Below are 27147 nucleotides of genomic sequence, written 5' to 3'. Positions count from 1 at the left end.
CGAAGGGGAAGAGCAAGCTGAGAATTTCGAGGATCTATGTTGATTCCGAGGCGAGTTGTTATCATGGTATGTCAGCTGATTGTGGACTGCATAGGTGTGATACTGACTGCTATGTAGGTCGCAGGGACTGGAACATTCCGAAACATCTTGTACGTTTCGAATGGACGATGTCAAAGACTGGAGAGCGAAGTGTTGCTGTCTACTCGCCTGAGATGACCGATACTGGTAGAAGGGAACCATTCTTCTCAGCGACTTTCACCTCTGTACGGTGGTGTCCGGCTTTTCCATTGTCGACGAGATACTTGCCACTCGACACGACTCTGGTGCAACCGCCTTTGCCTGCTGGCGCGGAGGCGTTCCTGCCAGGCACGGACACGTGGAAATTATGTCGTCTCGTGGCGTCGACGAAGCGTGCGAAGCTTGTATGGTCGAAGGTGAACCCAGCAATCACGCAGAGTGACCACTGGCCGCAAGTTCAGCCCTGGTCACTGGGTATCTTTCTCGAAAAGGGCGAGCTCACAATAGAAACGCCTGATGAATTCAATGTGTAACAATGTACCCGTAAAATGAAATGCTATGCGTCACGCTCCAGCATTGTTCTGTCATCCATGCTCGCTCGCTCGCTCGCTTCCTGCCTCTGTATGGCAAACTCCGTCCGTCCCAACGCCTCTCGCTGAAATCTCAAGATGCAAATTCCATCCTCTAGATAAGATGGTTCATGTGCCCAGGCACTCTCAGCCTGCACTTCTCACAATCTGCTCGGAATCCCATACTGAACCCTTTTCGAGGAGCAGGCGGCTGACTTGGTCCCGCCCGCACGGGAGAGTTGCCACTACTCAGCGCACCGCTTCGTTGTCGCTGCTTCCTAACAACGATGGTCTCCGGTCCGCTGTCCATGGGTTCGCTTTCGACGGCAGATTCGTACATGTCGAGATTGGTGTTTCGACTCAGTGGTCTGACGGGATGGACGTTTACGGTGGGCACGTCGTCGCTCTCTTGCATGTCGACGTCACTAACTGTCAACATGCTAAGTTGAGAGCCTGCCGCTTCGGCTGCTGATGGGGGAGTCGGAACCTCATCTTCGTCAATGGGTGAGGGAACATCTAGGTGGTCGGAGCTGAACTCTTGAGGGTGGCGTTGTCGTACGTGTTGGCGTGGTCCGATGCGGTAGGGTGATCCGCCCGGTCTCATAGGCACGATCGGAGTCGGAACACGATTTGTCTGCAATCTCTGTGCCCATGGGCTGGAGTTGGAAGGACGCGGGCGACTCATGATGAAGCTATCTTCGGGCGATTGCGAGAAAGTGTCGCCGTTCATGTCGTCGTCCGATGACATGGATATGTCTTGAGGGCTGCCTGGCTCGGAAACCATGGAAGAGGAGCCATCGTCGTCGCTGTTGTATTTGGGCTGCTCTCGAGTGTGTGAAGCTGGTGTGCTGAGGACGGAATCGTGATAGCCATGGTGACTGCCTTGGCCCGCGGTGGGGCGGGATCGCTGATAGAATGTCAGTATCGCACTTTGCATGTACTTCACCAGCTTCGACATGCCTTGTCGAGATGACTATCCTCGTTGGTCAGTCCGAAATCATCATCACGAGTGCGCTTCCTGCTCCCTAGCACTGAAGCCATGGTGTACGTATGGGTTGGAAGCTGTGATGCGCGCTGACCGAGGCAGAGCTATTTGGTGGACATGATGCTGGACAAAGAACACTTCTCGAACTGACCAGCAGAAGAGGCAGATTAGTGACGAGCTTCGATTCGAGAATGTGTTCAGCTGCAGCTTCAGTGAAGAAGGCAGTGAATGAAGAAGACACAACAACACCAAATGTGTTGCAAGGACCCCTCCTTCGCGCAAGAGCAGCAGGGATCGTGCATCGTCGCACGCGTGAGAGATCTTGGATGGGGACCCACTTTGGCGACCCGCCGCTCCGGCCGGTAGTTCTAGCCGAGGACGTCTACCATTACCTCCCACTTCACCTTCTTCTTTCACGGGGAGAACATCATTTGATACATTCGTCGATGTCCATACCCAATGTACGGCATGGCTAGCCACGATAATCATTCTCTTGTGTTCTGCACGATGCATGAAGAAGACCTTCATCGCCACCGGGGATAAGCTTGGTGGCTCAATCTCCCCGACAACAACGCTCACGACCACGGTGTCATGTTTTCAAGGCGGCGGTTGCGGCGAACAACATCCAAGGTAATAGATATGACGACAAGAGGAGGGGCTCCGGCTCGACAACCGCCTGGTCCATCTGCAGCTGTGTGCATGCCTACGATGTCACTCACTCAGGGAATAGAGGGCAAACAAATGTACGCGTGGCTGATTCAGCAACGACTTCAGCTCTCGATTCACAGCATACATATTAAGTTCGAGCATGCAGCGCTCAGGATGGGAGTAGGCCGTAAAAATTTCTCCGAAATACCAGCTAAAGCGATTCTATTATGGCGTGTTGCCGGATGTGTGACGTTGGTGCGGCGGACGAGTGAGGTGAAGGACTTTGTCTTGTATACGATGTGTCGAGGAGATGAGGGGGGCCTTGAAGTGGACAGGGAAGCTTGGATGCCACGGTCATTAGACGGGGAAGATGCTGAGCAGCGAGGTGGTGAGGCATTTTGAGAGGTGACGCATGACGGACGGGTGTGGTATTGGTATGCTTTTTGGAGGTGGTTCTGAGGTGCCACAAAACAGACGCTCTGCTTCTGGTACTATGTGCACTTCGTATCGTCTCCCAGCAAAGGGAGTTCTGCAAGACAGACAGTGTGCTGACTTACTACGTGGCGTTTGACACTATGCGTGAGTAGGCTCGCGCATCGGGTGCCTCTCCAGAGCCATTCTTCGCGATTGCACTGCCACTTCATGGTGTAGTGTAGCAGCTCATCGAAAGAGGCTGTCTTTCTCTACACTCCGCCGATCTCCAAGTTCATTGTACTCGTCACTCATCCACTTCGTACAGCCCTTAAATCACGTCCTCCACCCAAACCTTGATGACGCGGAACCACACTGCGAGGGTCGCCGAGTGTTGCAGCTATGAGTGATAGATCATTGATCCTAAGTTCCGCGCCTGGTCTGCTCGCGGAGCTCTCTGGCGACGCTGGTTTCGCAGTAGTGGACCTGACTGTGATGTTGGAGGGATCTGGCGTGCTAGCTGCGCCGCTGTCGGAGAGACTCTCTCGGTACTTCTAAGTTCGACGTAAGGGCGCTGAAACGCACTGTTGGAGAGGCGGTCAAAGCTGGCCATAAGATCATCAGCGAACCGCGGGAAGACGCTGGGTCTTCGAGGCGGTTCTCCAGTATCCGGTGGCGGCGTGGCTGGGTGACCTTGCTCTCTAGCTTCTGGTAGCAACGAACGGCGTGGAGCTATACTGTCTCGCAGTGCTTGTACAGCAGCGTTGTCGGAAGTGGGGAGCGTCACATGAGCGTCCAGCGCTGAGCGGCCTAGAGCCATCGTATCTGGCCCAGCAATGAGGCGCACCCTTCTGTACGCCGCCAGGACCTCATTTGCGTGTCGTATTTCGCCTTCCAGGGACTGCACTTCGACGGCCGTGCTGCTGTACGGCCCCAATCCGATGCGAGGAGTTCGTGATAGAATTCGTTGTGCTTGCGCAAGCTCACTTGCGGTTACCTCAACTGGATCGCGCTGAAACTGCTCCGTGCGACATGATGGGCATGTATTTGATGAGCTGAGCCATTGCTTCAGGCAATTTTCGCAGAAGGTGTGGTTGCAGGATGTCTTGACGGGCGTGGTGACCTCCTGTCACTGTGTTAGTAAATCATGATAGCTGTTGAGGGCCTGGTGCGCAGGTTCATACATCGTAACAAACAGGGCACTCATCCGCGATGACTGCTTCAGCAGTAGAGCCGTCGGTCTCTTGTGAAGTCGGCAGCTGCGCGAAGTACTGCTCTCGAGTAGGTAACACCATGGCGCTCGCTGCTCGGGGTGTCTTGTTGATATGCGGTGTTGCTGCTCGCGTTCAAAGGTGAGTGTGAGAGGTGCAGCAAATGTAGAAGTGCTTGAGCGCGCGGAACTAGCTTCACGCGCTAATGTATTGCAGGGATTCGAGAAGGCAGCGGTGATACAATGAGCTCACTGAACAACGTCTTTCATACCATTTCGTGGTAAACTACGTAGCGAGCAACGTAAGCACATTTTGCCTACAGCACCCGTTTTCATGCAGCACATACATATCATGCCGTCGCTACCAACCCAATAGAACGCCTTTGATCACGCATGCCTTTATTGCGCCCTGATCGCATTGCCAAGCGCACCGCCAGTGAAGCCGTGTCCACCACCTCTGGGTGGGGCGCCACCGCGACCGCGACCTCCTCGGCCTCCACCACGACCTCCTCGTCCGCCACGCTGAGCGCCCTGTCGTTCAAACGCGTTGGCTGTACCTTGTGTCCGCTGCTCCAACACTCTCTCGTTCGACTCGATGAGGTTCTGTGCCTTGTCGCTGAGTGTAAGTGCCAAGCTCTGCAGTCTGCTGAGCTCAACACCCTTGCGGAAGATGATTGCGCTGTTGACCTGGTCAAGTGCAGCAGCGAGGTCCTCGTGGTGAATCATCTTCGAGATGATGCTTGTGATCTTTTGAGGTTCGAGATCGAACATCTCGGAAAGGTTCTGAATGCTGAGGGTATCGTAGAATGGTGCGTAGGTGAAAAGGTATGTTCGAAGACCTTCCTCTTGGATCTGGCTCTCGAGCATCTTCTTGATCTCGGCGGCCTTTGGTAGTAGATCCCAGATCTTAATGCTGGTGATGAAATCGGCGGCCTTCTTCCACTCGCCCGCTGCCAATGCTTTCGAGGCTTGCATAACGTGGTCGCGGGTGTTCTCTGGTGGACCAGTGAAGATTTGTCTCTCGTGGTACTCAAGCATACGTCGGTACGATTTCGAGATAACACGCTTCTTGAGGTCAGGTGAACTGCCTGCTTGCGCAAGAGTTGGGATCTCGAGAAGCATTGAGCATGTGAGGTATACACACTCGAGCAATTCGAGGTTGATGTGCATGTGGAACGGGAGTTGACGCTGGCGCTCGAGGCGTTCCTGCTCTGGTGTGATTTGTGAGTAGCGCTGCATCTGGAGACCTTGGGCCAGTAGCTCCTTTTGCCTCTGGCTACCACAGATGTCCTGGAGTGCTGTCTGGCATTCGTAGACAAGGCCAGCACGGAAAGCACAGAGGCCGACCTGGGTGAGTGTTCGGTTGTAAAGGATTTGTGTGTTCACATCGAAGCTGCCAATTGTCTCCTGAAGATGTGACATGAGCATCATATCTCTGGCCTTGTAGTAGTTGTCGTGAAGCGCAAGGAAGTAGATCTGGCAGAGCATGGCGCGGCCCTTGATGATGCCCTCTGCATTCTGGAAGAGGTAGCCTGCCAGGGTCTGGACAAGAGTGGTTACATCCTTGGCCTGCGAACGAGGAGTGACAGTCGAGTTGAGCTGCTCAGGGATCTCCTTCCAGCTGTTCTCCTCGAGTATGCTCACAACCTGGGATGGCTTGAAGTAGACGTGTTCGAGGCGGCGCTGGACGACTCTGTTGATGGCATCTGTGGAATGCTCGATCTTTGGCTCGGCCTTCAGACGCTCTGCGTACATCATGGCGCGGACAATGTTGGTGTACAGAGCACCCTCATCCTGTAGTCTCTCAACGTACTCTGCAGTGTGTGGATCGACGTGCTGAAGCACTCGGGTGAGCTCGTCGTCAAGACGCTCGACGAACGAGATGACGCTGCCCGGAATCTTGAAGATCTCACCTGGGGTGATGGTTGGCTGTTTCTCGTCATCCTCCCACTCTTCGGCAGCCTCGATCACAATGATGTCGCGGTTCTTCTCGAGGACCTCGAGTAGGCGTCCGATTTCTTGCTGTGCCAACTTCCACTGCTCTTGCGCCATCTGGGATCCAGTGCCGGATGTCAGGTCGAATCGAGTAGCAATAAGGGTGAGCAGGACGCGAATGCGCTGGTAGTCGCTGACAGAGACGTCCGAAAGCTTCTCCATAATCCTGATCTGCTCAAGCCTGTCGGTGTTCTTCCTACCTCTTGACTCCACGATCGATCGAAGATGCTTGAGGATGCTCTCTGGAGTGTAGACCATGGCCTTGCCGCCTGCGCCCACCATAGTGAAGCCATCATCGTCGGCATCGACAGAGTCAGCGTTCGCCAAGAGGGTCTTCTTTGGCTTCTTGGGTGCTGGTGCAGTGTCCTCGACAACATCCTCCTTCATGTAGTCATCTGGATCCTTCCTGAAGGTGTCAATCTCGGTTGCGTAGTCGCGGTTGTTCTTGCGGATCTTCTGGCGGATGGCGTTCAGACCCTTTTGTGCGATCGGGTTCATCTTCTTGCCTGGCGTGACCTTGTGCTTCTCAAACACCTCGGCGACCATCGTCTCGAGCTCAGCCACGACCTTGATATACATCTTTGGTGGCTTGCCGTCGAGAGCGCGGATCAGGGTGGGGAGTTGCCGGTTCATCTTGTCATACTGTTCGTTGATAGCGGTCCAGTCGTTGATTTTCTCGGCATTCTCGATCAACCTGATGGTTCCCTCCAGTTCATCGAAGCGCTTGTCTTTTGCAGACTTGACGATTGTGACTTTGTCTTCGTCCTCGGAGTCCTCCTCGCTGGAGGCCTCGCGCAAGAAACGGCTGGCTCCAGATTTGCCTCCCTCGTCGTCGCTGCTGGAATCATCGTCGTCGTCGTCATCATCTTCCTCCTCCGAAGACTCCTCCTCGGACGACTCCTCCTCGTTTCTCTCGTACAGCTCCTCCTCGTCGGAAGAGCTCTCGCTGGAGCTGTCGCTGCCGTGGAAGAATCGAGACCCCATGTTCGCAGCGGATTATGCGACCGGCAAGATTTCGAGCGGCTCTCGCCTGTGATGTAGTCGCTGTGTGCGGTGCTGTGGTGGTGTGAGTCACAAACGCGACCGGTGAACTTTTCGTTGTCTTGTCGCCGCAACAATCTGAAAAGACGAAGTGGGCGGGCCACGCCGGCTGAGTCCGAGAGTCTTGGCGGGGTCTGCTCCTTCTTCGAGTGCAGTCGCTCTTTCATTCACCATCTTCGCTCCTTCCAACCACCAAGTCCTTCGCCTGCCAGCACATGACAATGAGGTCTTCGCTAAGCGTGGGAGGCTCGACTATGACTTCCGCGGATCATACATGTATCATTACACCTTATCATACACGAGTTACGAAGGAGTCACGAGTCGCGAACACATCCGACAATGGCAGTATCGTTCGTGAATTGCCGGTACCTGAGGTGGCATTTGACGGTACTCGCAATGTCCTGACGTAGCCTCAAGGCTTGAAGATCTCAGGCACTCATAGACGAAAGGTTGGCGTCGAGAAGACGCATCGGAGCAAGAAATAGCGATGAGAACACGTGCACTGACCAAACCACCGTTGACTGAGTATAGGTAGCAGCAACGAAGTACATGGAAGGCACGCGATCGGCGGATACCGAACCATCGATACAGCAGGCAGCGTGCGCCTCACTTCGATTGTACTGGCAGCTTCGAAGGCATCAGTGTTGCTTCACGGGGGTCGATGTTGCTCCAACAGCCGAGTGGACAGCATCTTTCTTCGTCGCAACTCGACACAACCACAAAAGATATACTGATGAACCGCTGCAATGCCGGCTCCTGGCGGTGGTCAAATTGGCGTCACCATCACCTTCCCCATCACCTTCCCACACCCATCTCCAGTGGCAAACGACCAACTGGGCCGCGAAGCGGTCGTGCCCTTGATTCCGGTCTATCAATCTACAAGGGACTGGACTGATATTCCACTTTCAAATCATCTCGGTCTCCCTTTACAATACTCACTGGATCGCCTTCCGAACTACCAGACCCAATCATGATCTCTGCATGGAACTACTCACAACGAATATCGAACCAACTCTGCCGACTTCGGAAAATGCTCAGAGTCGAGAAACTGCGACGTTGTTCTCAAGAGATCTGACACTTATGATCTAGATGATCGCCACATCATTGTCATGCATCTGTTCTTGGAAGAGACCTTGAGTCTGGTGGTTGATTATGGCCGCCGCACATCGTTGCAGAGAGATGCCGATTGCACTGCCCGGGCAAGGCAAGCAGCGGAAGGAATCAACATTCACAGCTTCAGGAGTTGGATCGTACAGCGAAGGCCAGATTTCCCCGCGGTCGAAGACGGAGCTATGGAGTTCATTCACCATCGGGGTAGGTCTGTCCCACAGGGGAGTGAATCGATTAAGCCACTGAGGGGACTGACACCTACTCAGGTCTCTATTTCTGCCACTAGTGCGCTGAATATTTCAATCTCGATGGTACGCTAGTGCGTCGATGCTCTCGTTCGTGTGGTATACCTTGTTACTGTGATGATCAGGAATGCCGAGTCTGGAGGCCTGAGCATCACGCTGCGTACTGCTCCCAGTACAGCCGCGCGAGGTGAACCCAAGCGATGTCGACACGGAGGCATGGCAAGTCGAAGAAAGCATAGAGAGATCCTCGACATCGATGCTACGTAACCACTACACGGAGCGACAGCGAAATTCCATATATACTCTAGCCTCAGGCATTGGCCGACCCATATTGCTGGCCTTAAAAGGCAGCCGGCGGAGTCTGGTCGCTAGTGCATTTCACCCGACCACAATCCCGGCGAAGGATGCGGCGCGTGGGGCCCAGCTGTACCAACCACTTCAGCTGCTGCTGGCTGTACTATCTCGGGATAATCATAGCCATGCAGAACGGTTCGAGCTGCTTTAATATTCTCGCGTTCAAGATCTCCTTGCTACCTTCGTCTCTTGTCACGCAACTTTTTCTGCACTTGCCGATCGCTGCCACGTCCATTCGCTTTGATTCGACAGCAGTTAAAGACCATGTCGTCGCAGCTCTACTGCCTCTGGGTCTCGATCGCAATCTTGATCACCTTAATACCATGCATACATGCTGCTGGTGCACAGTGCTACTTCCCAGACGGAACCGAAGCGGCCAACTACACGTCTTGCAACGCAGCTGCTACACAGAGCTCATGCTGTAGGCCCACTGAAGCTTGCCTTTCGAACGGCTATTGCTTCCAGCAAACAGGATATGCCAATCGAATAAGTCGTGGAGCATGTACCGATTCAAGCTTCGGCAGCACAGCATGTCCGGCAAGATGTCGCGATGGTAAGTGCCTTGTCATAAATCGCATGGCCAGAGCTGATTCATCGCCAGTGGCCCAAAACGTAGCCCTCACCATCTTCCAAGCCGCCGACACCGCCGACAGCAGTCAAGGCAACGGCTTGTTCTGCTGCTTGAATGGCTACAACGTCACATCCAGACAATGCATGACCGAGTCCGACGGCACATCCGCTCCTTTCTCCCTACCAGCAGGCTCTGTCGTGATCGATCGTAGTAACGGCGCCACCCTTCCGCAGAACTTCAACAGCACAGACGCAGCTGGCAGTATCATCACAGTCACAGCCACAGCCGCTGCAAACGCCACAAACACTCCCGAATCAAACAACACAACAGCCATCGCAGCCGGAATATCAGTGCCCCTTGGTCTTCTCCTCCTCGCGGCTCTGGCTGGCTGTTTCGTGCTGTGGAGGAATCTGAAGAAGGCGAGGAATCAGGTGCAAGGGGCAGTACATGGTTCGGTATATGATGGGAATGTTCAGAAGGGAGTACACTATGCGGCGCAGGAGAAGCCTTACGATCATGCGTATGGGGGGTATCAATCGGTCCCTCGCGAGGCTTCGCCTCCGGCTGCACCTCCGGCGGAAGTCTGGAGTGGGCAGATGCAGCCGGTTGAGGCGCCGGCGGATCGGGAGGTATCGATGGCGGATAGTAAGGCTGTTGGGAAGTGAGGGAAGGAGTCCGCATAGAAAGTGCGAGGGGGTGCCAGTCTTGTCCGTGCTCAGCAGGAGCTACTCAATAATTGCTACCTGCTTCTGAGCAATGTCAAAGCCTTCCCTGCTGGAGTTGGAAAGCAGAAGGTGCTACGGCGTACCTGACTGGGGTCACATAACAGTCTGAAACCTCACAGCTGCGACTGGATCATGCACGGTACAAGAGACATTCAATCATCAGCTACTGAGACATCGCTATTTGTGGGACAAGCGCCAACATTCATCAGCAAACATTGGCCAGGATTGGAAAGAACATCGAAACATAAAGCCTGCAAGGCTGCCCTTTCGCCGATCGAGCAGAAAAGGTTCCACCATGGAGGAAACCATCAAAAATATACGAAGCAGGATTTCCAAGAAACTATCCAGCACCATCACTACCGCCGGTACTTCCAGCATCATCGTCGAGGCATCAGCCTCAGCGCGAGTCTTCGCGATCGGAGAGCTCGTTGACATGATTCTCGATTACGTGTCACCGAACCAGCTCTACGCCCTTCGTCATCTCAACAGCAAGTTCATGGGCACTACCTGCCGGATGAGGATTCTACACTTCATGTTCATTGAACCTCAATTCCTATCGCTAAGGCTGCGACACTTGACCAACCTGCTCCGAACTGAGTAAGTACACCAAGGGCCGTTGGCAAAAGACGGGGCCGACTTACTCCAGAAGTGATAGCGACTATGACCTGCGGAGAGTGCTTCCAGCGCGTGAGACAAAGTAAACTTTGCCGAAGCGATACCACGCACGCCGCCCCAGGTCAGACGCTTCTACTTTGCAAGGAGTCGCTCTGCTACGTTGCAGCTATCGTCACGTTCGAGAGACACTCAATATATAGCACAGCGGTCACCTGTTTTATCAGGAGCCCTCGCACGCTACGACACCTGTGCTTCGGCCACAGCTGACAAGTCTTACAGGAACCTGAGGACATGCACATACCCCTTCATAATCGCAGTCATCTACCCATCGTCAGCGACAAACGACTTTGTCATTCAGCTCGACCTTGACAGCGAGGCCGCGCAGATGTCAAACAAAGATCTCAAGGCAACGCTGCGCAAGAACCGGAAGGCACCATACCAATCGACAGCTACATGGAGGAAGGTCTTGCTTTGCCCGCTCGCCAACAGGACCCTACGTTTGGATATACAGACGGGTGGGGTTACTCATCACGCGCATCGATATGGTGCTGGAAAAAAGGTTAAGTTGGAAAGGCTGCTCCAAGATGCGGAGAGAGTGGCGTTACCTGGAATTCGTCATTTCAGGGATAGGCACTGGTGGATGAGCTAAGCCTGGGGGACCAAGGGCTCTTTACAAAAAGAACGGGGCCGCTGCAAAATCATAGACTGGTCTCTTGTCAGCGGCGACCAATGTACCGCAGCGCAGCAAATGATGTAGAAATAGAAGCGGAAGCGTTACACGACGCGCCTCTCTACAAAATTGCTTAGGCCGACGGTGCTTCGATCGTTTCGCACACGCTCTAATAACCGTCGCGACTTGAAGCAAGGCGGCCGCCTCTTTTGTCAGGGGCCCTCGAAGGAGAGCGACTGAGTGGTGGACTATGAGGAGACGAGAGATACCAGGAGCGGAAATGCGCATCCTCTTTCTTCACGTAAAGATGTGTATGTGGTAGGACATGACACTCGCGAACACAACACTCGCAGAGCCATGGACCATACCTGTAACATGTCATGATGAGACATCAATCAAGATGGGGAGACAGCTCGAAAATCTCTGGAGCGCGAACATGCCACCAACGTTACCACTGCTGTCGGACAAGTCTGCGCCATCCCAGAGCTCGTCGAGAAGATCCTGGGACATGTAACAGTCTCCCAGCTCTTCGCTCTACGCCGAGTAAACTCCATGTTTCGCGGTACGATCGCTTTGCAATATTTCAGAAGTACCATGTTACCCGACCCAAGCCCAACACTACGCCTGTTTAGCCTCACCAAGGTCTTCATGGCCCACAGCCTGCGAGAGGCAATACATCCTTTCCATATCATCGTCATCTACACTAACACTTTCACCACCGACCACAAAGGTAAGGAACATGCACCAGAGCTCATCTTCAACCTCGCCTTAGATCGTGAATGGTGCGATGAAAAGCAGACTGTCAAGCATGCGTCACGAGAGGAAAGCTTCAAGGCTCACTTGGCATGTAACCAGACGGCCTCGTGGCAGAATGTGTGGACATGCCCTGGGAGACTGTCGCCGCGTGTCAAATTGGGTGGAGTAAACGCACGGGATATCCGCTGGCCGGCGGGTCGATGTCTGACATTGAGTGACGTGATCAAGGAGTGTATGAGCGAAGTCGAGAAATGCTCGAGGTGGAGTTACTTTGACCTGTATAGGTTCTGTCGAAAGTAGAGTACGCAAAGTTGCCAATGTTTCTCGGACGATTGACAATGTACCTGGGCCATGGCAGGAGCAAAGCCACTGAGTATATGGACAGGCGTTGAAGTAGTGAATGGATGTCACTTGTTTGCAAACTCAGTCCGATGTGCACGGACGTACGCGAGCACATGCAGCTAAGCTGCCAAGAACCTTCTGCTTTATTGTCCCTCTCTTAAAGCCACTTCGCAGCCGGTCACTGTCCGCACGACAACACCAACACGAAAGACCAGCTTCAGACACCACCCGCTACAGTAAGTGATACTGAACCCTGTCACAGCGCCTCAGTGGCTCACCTCCATCGTAGGTTCCTCAACCACTATCTCGCCAACGGAAGACCATGACCATGCAAGCAAGATCTACCACTAATATGCCTCCTACAGTGGCATGTGAGCAAGTATTCGCGCTTCCCGAGCTCGTTGAGAAAATCCTCGATCACGTCTCAACCACACCACTCAAGCTCTTCGCCCTCCGCCGCGTGAACTCCACCTTCAATGACACCATCAACATGCGCAAGTACCATTGCGCAATGTTCCTCTCCCCAAGTCCCAAGCTTCGAATCCTCGACTTCACTCGGATCCTTTTAGCCAAGAACCTGCGATCTGCAACATATCCCTTCCGCATCATCACCTTCTCCCCAGCTCGAGCCTCATCCAAGCTCATGCTCAGACTCGAGATGGAGAAGGCTTTCTGCCAGAAGATGCTGCCCCTTAGCGTCGTCGAATGGTTTCTCGAGGACATGTCCTACACGAAGAAAGCATCCTGGCAGGATGTGCTGATTTGTCCCGGCCAGCTTCAGGTCGAAATCGACCTGGGAGGGCGGATCACTTGGCAGTATGCGTCGGGGAGAGACGTGCCGCTTGGTCGTATTATTCGGGATGCTGTGGTTGAGGTGCAGGCTCATTCGCATAGAAATCCGATGCGGTATGGCTTGTTGCAAAGAGATTGATGAGATGGGTTGGGCGTGGAGAATTTTTGCATTGGCTGAAGCCTACGGTAGGGGTACTGGAGCTGGAAGGACTTTTCTGGAGGGCTACTGCCAGTGCAGTGGCTTGTAGCAATCGGTTGGAAGCGATGCGGGCGTGTGTCGATGGATGAGTACTCACGAGATTTTGCGTAATGCCGTCATTCATCTGAGATATCCTCTTGCTTAATCTTCCCCGGCAATTACCGACTCCCAAGCGCCGTAGGGACTCGCCTGCGGATCATCGGTGTCCTGCTATGTGTTAATAGAGATGATTTCACGAAAAGGGCAAGTAGAGCGTAGTTGCGTGGTTATCCCGTACAGTCAAGTAAATGGGTGCAGAGGTGGAATCCAAAGGTGTAGAAGCAGTGAATGGATGTCAATCCTGGTAAGAAGAAGACTTGACGTTTGACCCGAGTGCACGGACCTTCCGCCTCACGAGCACATGTGAATCAGCTGCCAATAACTCTTCGCCTGCTTCTCTTCTTCAAAATCACTTTATCCCTGAGTCTTTCTTCGCGCAACGACAATTCACCGTCATCTAAAACCAGCTCCAGCCACAATCAGCTATAGTGAGTGACACTAACACACTGTCACAGCGCCCCATTAGCTTACCTTCGTCGCAGAACCCTCCGCTAACACCTTACCAACACACTATCGACACCATGGGCCAAAGATCTGTTTCCAAGATGACCGCCTGCGAGCAAGCCCTGAGCCTTCCCGAGCTCGTGGAGAAGATTCTCGACCCCGAGTACAAGCCAGCCGGGTTCCTCGAGCCACCTCCCGAGATTCGCGTTCTTGACTACACTCCAGAGCAGCTGCGTAATGCAATGCATCCCTTCCGCATCGAGTCCGTCTCTACAGGCCCGGACGGATCCAAGCTCCTCATACTCAGCCTTGACATGGACCGAGACTACTACTTGGATGTGCGACATCGCAACCCCACGGGTTGGTTCCTGGAAGACTTGGCGTATCAGGTGAATGCATCGTGGCAAGAGGTGCTGATTTGTCCAGGGCAGCTCCAGATCCAAGTGAGCACAGTCATGGCTCCACGTCTCACCTGGCACTATCCACCAGGACAGGACGTGACACTGGGCCAGGTCGTCAGGGGTGCTGTGCTGAAGTTGCGGGCTGGGTCTGCTGGGTTCCGAAGGTGGTAGGAGGAGTTGAATGCATGGGTGCTATAGGAGATGATTGCATCATTCTAGCTAGTTGAGCGAGGGGATGGGATGTTCGAAAGACTGCATGGGCTGGCATGGATCGAGCATGATACCCAAACACGTACAGCAGATATGAGTTACACCAATGCGCATCCCAAACAACGTACATTGCTCTGCTTCGCGTCTCCAAAGTTGGTCGAAGCTCTAGCATGACCGTCACACATGCTCCGAGCTCATACCGTATATTGTCATACAAATCCTGTCGCTGGCACATGAAGTCCTTCATCCTCGTCCTCTTCAGCATCTTTCGTACTCTCCAAGGCGCACTAATCTTGCCACTGTATCTACGCTGACCATTCACCTCCGACAAGCCAGTCGGCTGAGCTACACCGCCAGTGACGCTAGTGGGAAAGGGAGCAGGTACCGATGGTGCTCCATGACCTGGCAGACCCGTTGGCGCAGCGTGCCCTTCGTAGTCATGATGTCCGTGTCCGGTTGGCGCTGCGACACCGCCTGTCGGCAAAGAGAGACTTAAGAAGCCGCCGGTCCCAGTACCGAGACCTGTCGGCTGTGCAATGCCTCCTGTTGAGAGGGACACACTTGGCTGGGAGCCGGAACCCAGGCCAGAATTTCCACTGAGACCGCTAGTCGACGCAGCTGCTCCGTGCAAAGATAGACCCTCGCCAAGCTGAGCTTCGCGCTTACAGACTCCAGTTGCCTGCGGCTGTGGTGGTGCTGTACCGTATGGAATCGGGTAGTGATGGTAGCCGCCAGTCGGATGCGGTCCAAAAGTGCTGTTTGGTGGGAAGTCTGGAAAACTGCCTGATGGCAGAGGGAGTCCAGTGCCATCTGGCGGGAATGGCAGACCAGTTGGGTGAGGGCCATAAGTGCCGTTGATGGGGAAGTGAGGAATGCCGGCTGATGGAAGAGGAGGCAGGCCAGTTCCGTGTGCTGGATATGGTGCTCCGCTTGGTGCTGGGAGACCGTAGCCTGTTGGGAACGGTGCAGCCACGGCGATGGCTGCGAAGCCAGAAAGGGCGGCGAAGGTCTTCATGTTGTTGGGCTACCGAGAGTTGCGACGGGGCTTGGTAGAGCAAGATAGCAGTCCTTGTCGGGGAATGGGTTGTCGAGTGAATGGAATAGGTACCAGACCTAGCAAAAGAGCAGAAACAGAAAGTGCGCAGCACAAAGAAGAACTGTGATCTGACACGAAATAGAAAGACAACACCAGCATCGGCCTACCTGTATATATACCAGCTCTCTTCACCCACGCATGGAGTGTATTGATGCTGCTGTCGAAAGGTCGGTACTAATGGTTGTGTAAACCGTGTTTCAGCCCTGTATATAACAGAACGGTGGAGCCCTGCAGCTCCCGTTCCCAGTAAAGCGATGATGCACCAACATACACGAACGAGCACCATCCACGCCAGTGACGGCCATGCACAAGGCCGCGTGTAGGTCACGAGCCGTGTCCAAGATGTGATGAGCCATACTTTCTTGCATTTTCATCCGCTTGCGAAAGGAGTCCTTCCAGCATTGGACGTTACGCAGTCGCATATTCATGTTCTTACGCTTGAGGTATAGCACGGAGGATCGTGTCCTGTATGCAGACTCTCCAGCATGGGACCAAAGGAGCATTGTCAGAGCGGGTCGTCCAATATGGCATTTCGTAGGGCGAAGGTCTGGACTTCATTATGTGATGCAGCTTGAAAAGTTCTCGGCTTCCAGATGCTTCAGAATGGCGTACGAGCCGGCTGATGTTGTACCATAGCTGGCGATGTTAGGCCACGCGATTCCTGATGGTATGGTGCAGTCTTTGGGTCTGGCTTGATGATGTTGATGATTAAGTGTGAAGTCTCACAAGAAGTCGCAAGTCACGTCTTGAACTCTCTCTTGGCGTTGACGCATGCTGCCGCAGAGCCATTGCACCACTTCACAACGTGTGTTGTCGAAGCGAGGGACCGGCTGGGGTTGAACTGCCTTGAGGATTCTCAATCGATAACGATGCTACATACGCCTTTCCACGAAGGCAGCGCCTTGAACGCCCGTCCCCGTGCCGCGCGTGGGTATCATGAAATAGAACAACGCAACTCATAACATGCGCCCTCCCACACAAAAGCTCTTTCGATGACCCTTTGGCCTTCGCGCCTTAGTCTCGATGCTAAACATTTTGATTTCCTCTCCTTGCGCCGAACGCTATGCAACCTAAAGTCATTTCGTAAGAGCTGTCCCCGCTCTCGCCGCCTCTCTTGCAGCATGTACTCGACTCAAGAACAGTGAGTCTTTTCCTTGGCGCCGTATGTAGATCGCTGGGTTGAGATCGCCACCTGCGAGACCAGCCGGTCTATTGGCGAGGTTCTTCTTGAGCAAGATCACTGCCTTGCCCTGTCTTCTTCGGTATTCCTGGTCCAAGTTGATGTTGTGCTTCAACTGGTAAGATCGCTTCAGTTGTTCGGTGCCCGAGGGTCGTTCCTGATCCCTGGCTCCGAGTGGCAAGTTCTACTCATCCACCTGACCCTCCTCGCTAAGTTCATCATCAGATGGAGCGCGTTCAATCTTGTGCGATTTCACTGGCTTTGCGGTCTCGTTCAGGGCTTCTGATGCTTTGACATCAAGTGTGGCCTGCTTGTTGCCGTCTTCGACACGGGCTGCTTCCTCGCGCTGTTGCATGCCAGGACCACCGCTCTCTGCGGCGGCTTGCTGTTGTGGTGCTGCGACGGCTGATGTGCCATTGGACTCTGTCTTGTCCTCAAGACGCGGTCGCTTTGCATCTGCCTCATCTTTCACCACACCATTCGACGGCTGATCGCCTTGAGATGGCTGCTCCTCCCGCTCTCGCTTCACTCCGATGCTGCTGGCGTTACTGTGCCGCCTTTCGCTGCCCAGTCTCGGGTATGGCGACACGGACTTCTGCCTAGTAGAATCCCACCCATCAACCGCACCATCCATTCCTGGAGTCAAGCCAGGGTAGATCGAGCCATTACCATCAGAAGCACCACTCGCAGACGATATACCATTGATCTTGTTTGAAGCAGGATCGTAGTTGGTAGCCATATGCTCGACAGCTTGTCTGATGTCCCTAAGCCGCACGTGGAAGCTCTCCCACCACGGCTGACCCTTGTCATTGTCCTTGATCGTCACCTGGCAGTACTTGCAAGCTGCGTACAGACTGGCCGCAGCGATGGTCCGACTATTTGCGAGCAAGCATAGCTGCGTGTTGTTGCTGTCCGTAACAAAAGCCCACGCCGCATTGCGCAGTCGCTTTTCTTTCTCCAGGTTAAAGAACTTGAGCATGTCGAACAGCGTTCTATGCGGCGACTCCACTGTGAGGTCGAAGCACAGCGTTTCCAGCAGGATGTCCTCGTTCAGGAGTATGCAGTCTCGCCATTTCCACCAGTCTTTGCTCTGCTCATCGATAATGAGGTTCGGATTCTTTTGCGCGACCCGGCAGAAGGCCAGTATCAGCTCCTTCATCTTGCGACAGCTCTCCTCAACCTTCGTAGACAGGAACAATGCCGTAGCTGCTGCTTGATAGTGGTGCAATTTCGGAATGCCACCGCGCTCCTTCTTGAGGCTCGCGCGCATCAGAAATCGTTGGAACAATATCGAGGCCGTGCTCAGTGTGAGCTGTGGTAACTTCAGCATCACGCCGACCTGCACAATGAAATTGACGCCTTTCGCACGGAGTTCCTTCTCCTGGGCCTGGGTCAAGCCGTCCTGTATGGATGGCGTGTTGGCCAGCTCGGCCTCGGAGAAGAGCCATTGCGCCTCTGCCTCTGCGAGCACGCGATTGGGGCTCTTCGGTCGTTGTCGTGTCGCTGGATGTGTCGGAGGTAGATGGGTGGTATTGCTCGCAGATGGCATTGTCGCCGCGACCGGACCTGACTCCTATGCGGGTGGTGGAAGTTGGAAGGTTGATCGCGCTGGAAGCAGCAGATCGGTCGATTGCGGTTGGTCTCACGACGGCCGGCGACGATGTTGACTCGGTGCGGTGCAGAGGCTGCACATCGGTGGTGGTGATTCTGTCGCGATAACTCGTTGGTGGTTGTTTGTACAGTATCCGGTGACAATGGCAGGTGATGTGAAGATGTCGTGCAGTGGTGAACGCGACGGCAGAATGAAGGGAGTTCTGATGGCAGCGTGGGAGACGCGGCCGGCAAGAATGAGAATAGTTCTACTCGATCGGCCGCCTTCCTTGTCCCACTATTCACACCCACTAACAGTCGAAGAGAGGACCCTGACTGATCCCACCAACCTGAACCTTTGCCCGCTGACTTAATCTTGTGCTCCAAACAACCTCACACGCACGTCGCAATCATGCCTTCAGGTCAGGGAGGTATGTCACATTGCATCCTAACGGCTACCTTTGCGACCGAGTGCTGACATTCCCGCCTAGCTGGTACGAACCCAATCCACAACAAGAAGCCAAAGAAGAAGCCAGCCGCCGAGGAGGACGACGAGGACATCGCCTTCAAGCAGAAGCAGGCAGCCGGTCAGTAGACACATGTGTGTCGGAGTGAAGAGCGGTGGACTGACATGCAGGCAGACAAGAAGGCTCGTGAAGAGTTGGCGAAGAAGGCCGGCGGCAAGGGCCCACTGAACACTGGTGGCCAAGGCATCAAGAAGTCTGGCAAGAAGTAGACGTGCAGGAAGGAGAGATACCATCATGTGCTGAACTTTGGCCATGACACGAGTAAATGAGGAGCGAGGCGTGGACATGTGCTGAGGTCGCCGAATCACGGCTACATAAGTCCGACTGCCATGGGATGCAAAGCGAGGGCGTTAGGGTGATATACCGCATCAACACTTTTGGAGATCTCGGGGAACATTTCATGCGTGCTTGCGAAACCACACATACGTGCTGGGAAGTTAACATCTCGCAGACCAAGCCCGGTGCTGCATGCAGTTTCCCCACCAGAAGTGTTAGCAAGGTCCTGCGCCATTGCATTCAGTTTCCGACGTTGCAAGCACAAACACAACGCAACTTGCTGACATTGCACAGAAACACCGTTCTCGTCTGCACTTTTTCAGACATGGTTTCGGCAGAACCTACTATATTGAGCTTGCTCTCATTGGCTACTTCCTCCTTCCACGGCAATGGAAGAGCTCCACCTGTTGTGCTCCCGGCTACAGCTCAAGGCGTTCGAAGGCTACGCCCTATATGACATACACTTTTCCATGAGCTCAATGTTACTACGTCTTACAGAACCAGATCAAACCTCCATCCATCCACCACCATAAACGTTCAAACATCGCCACCCGAACCAGAGCAAAGTACTGACAGCGAAACAATGGCATATACCCACCGCAACGAACTAGCAAAACGCCTCCGCGCCCTGCACATCTCAGGCACCCCTCTACTCCTCACCAACGCCTACGACGCCGCCTCAGCCACCGCAATAGCCTCCCACCCCTCAACAAAAGCCCTAGCAACAGCCTCCTTCGCCATAGCCGCCACCACAGGCGTCTCCGACCCCGACCTCACACTCTCAGACAACCTCATCGGCATCTCCCGCGTCGCGAAAGTCGCCGCTAAACACAACCTCCCCCTGACGGTAGACCTCCAAGATGGATACGAAGACATCGCAGCCAGTATCACCCAGGCAATCGAGGCGGGTGCCGTAGGCGCGAACATCGAAGATGAAAACCACGCCACCGGCCAGCTTCGCGATGTAGAGGATGCAGTGCATCGGATTCACTTAGCCCTCACCGCAGCCCGCGAAGCTGGCGTTCCGGATTTCTGTCTCAATGCCCGTACCGATGTCCTGGCCTATGGCGGTTCCATCGACGATGCTATCGAGCGAGGCAAGCGATATCTTGAGGCCGGGGCGGTGACAGTCTTCGTTTGGGGTGGACCGAAGGGGAGGGGCGTGCATGATGGGGAGATTAGACGGTTGGTGGAGGCGTTGGATGGGAGGGTGAATGTTAAGATGAATTTGCGGGAGGGGTACTTGAATGTGAACGAGTTGGGGGAGATGGGAGTTGCGAGAGTTAGTGTGGGGCCGGAGATGTTTTGGAAGGCTATGGAGGGGTTGAGTAGAGCGCTGGAGGATGTGGTGCGGAAGGCGAGGTGAGGGGGTATTGAGGTGAAGGAGGATTTTATGGGGTCGTTCAAGGGGCTACGTTGACAATGTCCCGAAATTTCGCTATCGATCTCAAAATTCTCGCACATCTTACTGACAGTACTTGCGCTTGTAACTCAAGGGGTCTTTGGTGTGGCTTTATCATCGGCTCAAATAGGTCTCGATCACATGTCATATGATCAAATCTTATGGGAGGTGAGATTACATATAGTCCTCAGAGCATACACATTTCGACGATCCACTTTGGCTCTTTGGTCGGCGGATGGTCTTTGAAGGCTGCCGTTGACTGGTGCACACTGTACCCGCCTCGACCATGCTTGTGGTCGATCCGGCTTGATTGGCATAGCGTAGCTCCGTTCGGCCAAGGTCGATCGTTTTGCCGCCTCTGGATCATCTGGAGTATTTTGCTGTGCTTTAAGTGTTGGTCCGTAGAGGTCTACTGTACATATCTTAATAGAATACATTATACGTTCTCGGCCACTACCCAGGTGAGAGACCGGTCTTCCTTGCACTCCAACCTTCGTTCGCACCTACCTCGAAACGCATATGCGGAAACTGACACCGTCAATATGATCGCCAAACAGTGTACATTAACCTAATGAAGAGTTTAGAATGCCCAGGCATTGTTGGCAACGAATGTCACGCAAGGGGTCATCTGCTCTGGCGTCAACGAAGCAGTTGCCTTACGCGATGCAGTCTTCGAATAGCAGCCACTGCTCTTCAACCGCGATGCCAGCTCCTGCAAGTCTTGGTGGGAGTACAACCCCGCGCGCTGTCCATCTCCTGCTGTGTAAAGCTGGAATGCTTATTGAGCCCACTGCGCCTTCCTTCCAATAAGTACCTGGTGAATGGCTGCTTCCAGAGCGCGCAAGATCATCGCGACCCCTCATATTACCTGTTTGATCACCACACTGAACAAGTAACAACAACGAAGTCGAAGCTCGAGAAGGAAGTACTTCATTACGACCTGCAGAGCTGAAGAAGAACGAGATGCTGTCTCGACTCACGATACCCACTTTGCTGCGCTCCACTTTCAGCACAAGCCAGACGTTCCGATTGGCTTGTGCCGCGACTGGAGTTTCTACCAGGAACTCTACCACATCGACAAACAACATCAGGAAAAGCGTTCCATCTGCCATTGCGAGGAAGCTTCATGATCCAGATGAGGTCGATGGACCACACCGCTTCCGCGAGTTTGAGGTGCGACGCCACAACTTCAGCTGCCATTGCACAGACTGACCAAAAGCACAGCTCAACGATCGTGTCTACATCGTCACAGGCGGAGCACAAGGACTCGGCCTGACTTTAGCAGAAGCGCTGGTAGAAGCTGGAGGCCATGGTATGTTAATAGCATCTGTTCCAAGCTCACTCACCTCTAACGCACAACAGTCTACTGCGTTGACCGCCGCGATGAGCCCGCCCAGGACTTCTACGACACCAGGGACCGCCTAGCAAAGCACTACGGCGGCAGCCTCCACTACCGCAAAGTCGACGTCCAACATGCCCCGGAGTTGGAAGAAGCCATCGATCAGATCGCAAGCGAGCGCTCCCGGCTCGATGGTCTGATCGCCGCTGCTGGAGTCCAGTACGTCTCGCCCGCTCTGGACTACCCACCCGAGAAGATCTCCGAAATGATGAACATCAACTTCGGCGGCGTCTACCTCTCCGCGGTAGCCTGTGCTCGTCAAATGGTCAAACACAAAACCCCCGGCTCCATCGTCCTGATCGGCTCCATGAGCGGTTTGATCGCCAACAAAGGCTTCACAGCGTCTGTCTACAACTCCTCCAAGGGTGCCGTGATCCAGCTCGGGAGGTCACTGGCCATGGAATGGGGCAAGATCATCGATGGAAAGGCGATTCGTGTGAACGTTCTGTGTCCGGGAAACATCATGACTCCGATGGTGAAGAAGAATTTCGACGACGATCCGCAGCTTAGGGAGTTGTGGGAGCAGAATAATATGATGGGGAGGATTTCGGAGCCGGGGGAGTATCGTGGTGCGGCGTTGTTTATGCTGAGTGACGCTTCGAGTTTCATGACGGGGAGTCATCTTGTTATTGATGGTGGATATACCGCGTGGTAGCTGAAGGCATGGAGATGCGGTGGGCATCACGCTACTGATGGTTCAGTGGGAAGCCTCCAGGCTCTGTTATTGATCGCATGAGATGTGGCTTGTTCTTCGGGACCTGGGCGGGTGTTGCAGCTACACGGCATGTTTCGGTATGATACTGCGGGCGCACCGGGGTAGCATAAGCATTGAGCGTTTTTGTCCATCCACAGAGACAGTGCTATATCGTCTCCGCTCTTTCAATGCTGACCAGCATCCGCTGCTTTCCGTGCATGGCGGCTATGCAAGACGATCATCAAGCAGATCCGGCAACGCGCGTGCTCTGTATGGAATGCCTCTGGTCTGGATGAACGATGCAGTCTACAACGACAGACAATGTATGTAGCGATCGAACAAAAGTCATCACGCAATACTGTACATACAAAAACCTCGCCCAGCCGCCCGGGCCCCATCCGCAGCCGTGCGGTAGGCGAAGTAGATCTTGGCTCCAAGAAAGACATCCGCCGAGTGGCACGGCATGTCGTCCTTCCGCGCGATCGCCGGATTCCTCTGCTTACGGCAGGAAGGAACTTCAACAAGGAAGGTACGAACGCACAGCAAAGACAGCGCCAACGCTGCTCGTTCCCTCCCAGCTGCTGCGCACTTCTTGGTCGGCCGAAGCAGGACAGGACAGGACGTCTTAAGCACTCACGCTACCATCTTCGGTGCATGTCTCGTGGTCATCGCGGGGTTCTGGAGTCTTGGAATTCAGGCGATGCAGTGTTAAGGTACATGTATTAGGGACTACCGTACCATGAGTGCTTGCCGTCGGATTACTTCGCACATGTGCACTTGCTGTTGTTGCTGCTGCTTTACTTCTGTCCCTACCCGGCGTTTCCGTTTCGACCGTCGACATGGACTCTGCTCTGCGGGCGCTCTGGACGGCATTGCTGGTCTTCGTGGCCGCTCTACACATGGCGACGGCGCAATCGATATCGCCGACGAATGCGACGAGCGGCACCGCCTTGGAACAAGATGGCCTGGAGGAAGCTATTGAGATTGGCATCTCGCAGAACGAACACGCCGCGCCGATGGCCATATTCTCAGTCGCAGGCTTGACAGCGGACTCGCAACGCTACACACCGGTACGTGAAACACTGTGCTACGAGGCACGTTTCGAGGCAATGCTAATATAGGATCGATTAACAGGAAAGCGGCCTGTCCGGCAATATCATCCTTGCGAACGCCTCCAGTCAACTGACGATTGCGCAAGACAATCTTGTGCTGATATCATGCGACCCTTATAGTGGCAACATCCAGCCACAAGATGTATTCGATAGTGCAAAGGAGACCAACGTTGGTGCCATCATTCTCTTCTCGGAGCGTGCTACTGGATGTCAACTGACCGGCACCGATTCGAACTACCGCGCCATTTATTCCACGATCAGCTCCCGAAACGCTTCAGACTTGATCGGCGTCATGAACAGTCAAGATGCGGACAGACCAGCGTATGCACAGATTGCGCCGCGCGATGCGTTGGCGAGCATTGCACGGTCGCAAAACGGCAGCTCGAATGGCCAGAACAACCACCAGACGAACCCTCTCGGTCCTTCGCCCAGTACGGCGGTGGCTATGATCATTCTCTATTCGATTACTGGCATCATCACGGCATTGTTTCTGGTTATCATCATTACCGGCGCGGTCAGGGCGCATCGACACCCAGAAAGATATGGTCCCCGAACTGGAATCGGAAGGCCGAGGCAGAGTAGGGCGAGAGGATTGGCAAGAGCTATGTTGGAGACTATACCGATCGTCAAGTTTGGGGATCGCGAAGGAGATCAGCCCAAGCCGGCAGATGTTGAGTCCGCCGAAGGAGCACATGGATCGGTGGAGATGCTGCCGGTGCAAGATGGTGTACAGCAGCCACAGGACACCACAGCGGACGAGACCACGCGAGACGTTGCTGCGGGCTCTGAATCAAGCAACGCTGATGAAGGCGGTATTGCTGCTGCTGCAGCAGTGCAAACGTCACCTAAGGTATCGGACGACGATAACCCATGTTGTAGCATCTGCACGGAAGAGTTCCAGCGAGGAGAGGACCAGCGTGTACTGCCATGCGACCATCGTTTCCACCCAGCATGCATCGATCCGTGGCTCCTGAATGTGTCCGGCACATGTCCATTGTGCAGAATCGATTTACGCCCACCAGCCTCCCGAGGCTCAGTCGACGAGACCGACGAGCACGGCAACCCGATCGCACGCGACGAGAACGGCGAACGATTAGCACCACCCCTCGCCGATGCTGACGGCAATCGGCGAAGCGTACGACGAAGTCCCTTGCATGGTCTGATCGGCAGCCGACCAGAACGAATGACCAGAGAAGAGCGCGTCGCAGCACTACGACGGTACAGAGACCAACAGGCTGCCAGGACTGATGAGCAGACACAAAGAACAAATCAGGCACTAGATGAAGAGACCAGCGTGCGAAGGAGGCTCAGAAACGCTTTCCGCATCCGCACCAGGAGAACTGGTGAGAATGGTCAAACTGTTGAGACAGAACAACAGGCGGCTCCAGCCGATGCGGCGACACAGGATAATGCTGCATCGAGCAGGCCTTCATAAGGGCGATGAAGGACAGAGAAAGGCGTTCACGGTGTTTGGGGGCAGGGGCCAGGGTGGGTGGCATTTTGAGATGATTTGATGCTGCATCGTTATGCGGTTTGTGCATTTTGGACGAGAATCGGTGTACGAATTTTACGATATCCGCATGGCATTTTGTAATATATAGCTCAGTTCGAGCATGGGAGGGGTGCTCTATCAAGCAAAGCATGTACACCTCGACGTTCCATTTTCACTATCTCGACGAAACCGCTTTCGTATCGCCTCTAGTCAGCCCACGTTGGTTTCTTCCGCGCGGTGACGGCCTTCTTCGTCCGCGGAGTAGTGCAACGACTCCATCCTGTCGGAAACATCGCCCAATGCGCACTGCGGTGGCCCATACCGGTATAGTCAATCAATCAATTCAGCCTCAGCCTCAGCCAGGCGAGACTAGATTGGTAATCCTTCCAGCTTGGAACCCGTATTTCTTATCTCTACCTCCCATTTCCCCTTCAATACGACCTCGAAACTATCATGGCCGACCCCTTCCGCTCCAAACGCCTCCTCTACCGCGCACCAGAGTCCCCAGAAGACGAACCTTTCTTCCTAGGCATCCAACAGGACTCCCTTGGCTACCAGAACTCCAATATCAGCATACCTCGCCCACAGGGCAAAGGGGTCTGCGCAGAAGTATATTAAGGATTTGGGGCAGAGTATGTTAGGCGTTGTGATTTGTTTGCCTCCTGATGATGACTGTGAGAGAAGCGAGGCAGAAGGGAAGAAACGCTCATCCACGCCGATCGGTGCAATCAAGTTGAGCGCATACCCCGCGAGAATGATGCACCACCGCTTCTCAGAGATCGGGATCGATATCGATCAGGAGCATCAGGGACGGGGCTATGGGAGTCAAGCGATTCTGTGGTGTTTGGGGTGGGCTTTTGAGAGGTATTGTTCAAGCATTGCACTTCTGACCACAGTATTATGGAGTGATTTCTGACTTGAGGGCAGGGCGGGATTGCATAGGGTTTTGATCAGGGCTTTCGAGTGGAATGAGGGTGCTGTGAGGCTGCCTAGACGGCTGGGGTTTGTGGAGGAGGAGAGGGGGAGGGAGGCGTTGTGGTTTGAGGGGAGGTGGTGGGATGATGTGTCGTTTGGGATTTTGGAGGGGGAGTGGAGGGTCATGAAGGGGAGGGGGAGTAGGGGGGAGAGTAGAGGGAGAGGGTAGAAGGGAAAGAGATGAGGGGGAAGGGGGAGGAGTCATGATTTTATGGAAGTGTATGCTCAGTTGCAGAGGGTCGTCAGTCTACACGCATCGAGCGATTTGGCCTATTGACCCCATCGCAGCGGCAACGACCCTCAAGCCGATCTACAAAACCGTAATACCTCCCACCCTCGCAATATCCGGAACCAACCAATACGCCGGCAGTCCGGCACCGGCATACCCGTCTGCAAACAAATCCGATTCTTGATAAACGGCACCATCGGATACGCCTCCTGCAGCGCCTCAATAGCCGCATAACTGTCAAAGCGATCAGCCTCCGTCATGAACTCGAGCACAGTCTGTCCGGCACCATCATCGGTACACTTGTAGCTACCGAGAGATCTGGTGTGTTTCGAGATGGTGTTCTTGATAGGACCACAGCCTTGGCCATTGATGAAGTCGCGGCCGATGTGGACTTTGAAGCAGCCGCGGGTGCTCATGTTGCCTTCTGAGCATTGTTTGTAATCGCAGGTGGCGGTGTTGGGGGCGATGGGGCTCGCGGCGAGAGGGGCTGCGAGGGTAGAGGAGGCTATGGCGGTGAGGGTGAAGAGGGTGAACTTCATGGTGTTGGTGTTGGCGCGAGACGAGGGATTTGTGAATGTTGTTGAGTAGGTCAGTGTTCTCTTTGTGTGTGTGTGTGTTCAGATTTGTGGTTTAGTCTGGGGATCATGTCTCTGGAACTGGGGATCATCGCATGTAATGGTAGACTTGCCAAGACATGTCTTGACAGTGTGTTGCCCGCCATCGAATGACTCAACAATGGTCTGCATGTGTTTGCGCCGAAGGCGC

At 54.1% G+C, this 27147-nt stretch overlaps 15 protein-coding genes across 15 annotated transcripts; 9 read left to right on the top strand and 6 right to left on the bottom strand.

Annotated features, from left to right (window-relative positions):
- Positions 1-702: 702 nt before the first annotated feature.
- On the bottom strand, positions 703-1545 carry CLAFUR5_10083 (uncharacterized protein; the record flags this gene model as incomplete). Its single annotated transcript, XM_047909231.1, has 1 exon — positions 703-1545. One exon carries the CDS (start codon positions 1543-1545, stop codon positions 703-705), a length of 843 nt encoding a protein of 280 aa, XP_047764293.1.
- Positions 1546-3031: 1486 nt separating this feature from the next.
- Positions 3032-3926, bottom strand: CLAFUR5_10082 (uncharacterized protein; the record flags this gene model as incomplete). Its single annotated transcript, XM_047909230.1, has 2 exons — positions 3032-3757; positions 3816-3926. 2 exons carry the CDS (start codon positions 3924-3926, stop codon positions 3032-3034), a joined length of 837 nt encoding a protein of 278 aa, XP_047764294.1.
- A 314-nt stretch (positions 3927-4240) lies between these two features.
- Positions 4241-6820, bottom strand: CLAFUR5_10081 (Eukaryotic translation initiation factor 3 subunit C; the record flags this gene model as incomplete). Its single annotated transcript, XM_047909229.1, has 1 exon — positions 4241-6820. One exon carries the CDS (start codon positions 6818-6820, stop codon positions 4241-4243), a length of 2580 nt encoding a protein of 859 aa, XP_047764295.1.
- Positions 6821-8850: 2030 nt separating this feature from the next.
- CLAFUR5_10080 (uncharacterized protein) lies at positions 8851-9822 on the top strand (the record flags this gene model as incomplete). The annotated part of the gene is made up of 2 exons (XM_047909228.1): positions 8851-9139; positions 9188-9822. 2 exons carry the CDS (start codon positions 8851-8853, stop codon positions 9820-9822), a joined length of 924 nt encoding a protein of 307 aa, XP_047764296.1.
- A 355-nt stretch (positions 9823-10177) lies between these two features.
- Positions 10178-11146, top strand: CLAFUR5_10079 (uncharacterized protein; the record flags this gene model as incomplete). Its single annotated transcript, XM_047909227.1, has 2 exons — positions 10178-10479; positions 10777-11146. 2 exons carry the CDS (start codon positions 10178-10180, stop codon positions 11144-11146), a joined length of 672 nt encoding a protein of 223 aa, XP_047764722.1.
- Positions 11147-11761: 615 nt separating this feature from the next.
- Positions 11762-13196, top strand: CLAFUR5_10078 (uncharacterized protein; the record flags this gene model as incomplete). The annotated part of the gene is made up of 2 exons (XM_047909226.1): positions 11762-11968; positions 12555-13196. 2 exons carry the CDS (start codon positions 11762-11764, stop codon positions 13194-13196), a joined length of 849 nt encoding a protein of 282 aa, XP_047764721.1.
- A 680-nt stretch (positions 13197-13876) lies between these two features.
- CLAFUR5_10077 (uncharacterized protein) lies at positions 13877-14371 on the top strand (the record flags this gene model as incomplete). Its single annotated transcript, XM_047909225.1, has 1 exon — positions 13877-14371. One exon carries the CDS (start codon positions 13877-13879, stop codon positions 14369-14371), a length of 495 nt encoding a protein of 164 aa, XP_047764718.1.
- Positions 14372-14419: 48 nt separating this feature from the next.
- CLAFUR5_10076 (uncharacterized protein) lies at positions 14420-15425 on the bottom strand (the record flags this gene model as incomplete). Its single annotated transcript, XM_047909224.1, has 3 exons — positions 14420-14461; positions 14539-14575; positions 14626-15425. 3 exons carry the CDS (start codon positions 15423-15425, stop codon positions 14420-14422), a joined length of 879 nt encoding a protein of 292 aa, XP_047764717.1.
- Positions 15426-16870: 1445 nt separating this feature from the next.
- CLAFUR5_10075 (Cyclin pch1) lies at positions 16871-18235 on the bottom strand (the record flags this gene model as incomplete). Its single annotated transcript, XM_047909223.1, has 1 exon — positions 16871-18235. One exon carries the CDS (start codon positions 18233-18235, stop codon positions 16871-16873), a length of 1365 nt encoding a protein of 454 aa, XP_047764720.1.
- A 453-nt stretch (positions 18236-18688) lies between these two features.
- CLAFUR5_10074 (uncharacterized protein) lies at positions 18689-19012 on the top strand (the record flags this gene model as incomplete). The annotated part of the gene is made up of 3 exons (XM_047909222.1): positions 18689-18707; positions 18768-18863; positions 18918-19012. 3 exons carry the CDS (start codon positions 18689-18691, stop codon positions 19010-19012), a joined length of 210 nt encoding a protein of 69 aa, XP_047764719.1.
- Positions 19013-19662: 650 nt separating this feature from the next.
- CLAFUR5_10073 (2-methylisocitrate lyase) lies at positions 19663-20445 on the top strand (the record flags this gene model as incomplete). The annotated part of the gene is made up of 1 exon (XM_047909221.1): positions 19663-20445. One exon carries the CDS (start codon positions 19663-19665, stop codon positions 20443-20445), a length of 783 nt encoding a protein of 260 aa, XP_047764714.1.
- A 999-nt stretch (positions 20446-21444) lies between these two features.
- Positions 21445-22535, top strand: CLAFUR5_10072 (Short chain dehydrogenases/reductase; the record flags this gene model as incomplete). The annotated part of the gene is made up of 3 exons (XM_047909220.1): positions 21445-21654; positions 21706-21793; positions 21844-22535. The coding sequence occupies 3 exons, from the start codon at positions 21445-21447 to the stop codon at positions 22533-22535; spliced, it is 990 nt and encodes a 329-aa protein (XP_047764713.1).
- Positions 22536-23413: 878 nt separating this feature from the next.
- CLAFUR5_10071 (Receptor y region, transmembrane domain- and RING domain-containing protein 3) lies at positions 23414-25121 on the top strand (the record flags this gene model as incomplete). The annotated part of the gene is made up of 2 exons (XM_047909219.1): positions 23414-23644; positions 23709-25121. 2 exons carry the CDS (start codon positions 23414-23416, stop codon positions 25119-25121), a joined length of 1644 nt encoding a protein of 547 aa, XP_047764716.1.
- A 510-nt stretch (positions 25122-25631) lies between these two features.
- On the top strand, positions 25632-26322 carry CLAFUR5_10070 (uncharacterized protein; the record flags this gene model as incomplete). The annotated part of the gene is made up of 3 exons (XM_047909218.1): positions 25632-25775; positions 25810-26042; positions 26106-26322. 3 exons carry the CDS (start codon positions 25632-25634, stop codon positions 26320-26322), a joined length of 594 nt encoding a protein of 197 aa, XP_047764715.1.
- A 131-nt stretch (positions 26323-26453) lies between these two features.
- On the bottom strand, positions 26454-26921 carry CLAFUR5_10069 (uncharacterized protein; the record flags this gene model as incomplete). Its single annotated transcript, XM_047909217.1, has 1 exon — positions 26454-26921. One exon carries the CDS (start codon positions 26919-26921, stop codon positions 26454-26456), a length of 468 nt encoding a protein of 155 aa, XP_047764221.1.
- Positions 26922-27147: the final 226 nt, after the last annotated feature.

The sequence above is a fragment of the Fulvia fulva genome, chromosome 7, assembly GCF_020509005.1.
Source record: "Fulvia fulva chromosome 7, complete sequence".
Classification (NCBI taxonomy): domain Eukaryota; kingdom Fungi; phylum Ascomycota; class Dothideomycetes; order Mycosphaerellales; family Mycosphaerellaceae; genus Fulvia; species Fulvia fulva.
This window is presented reverse-complemented; position numbering and strand designations above follow the sequence as displayed.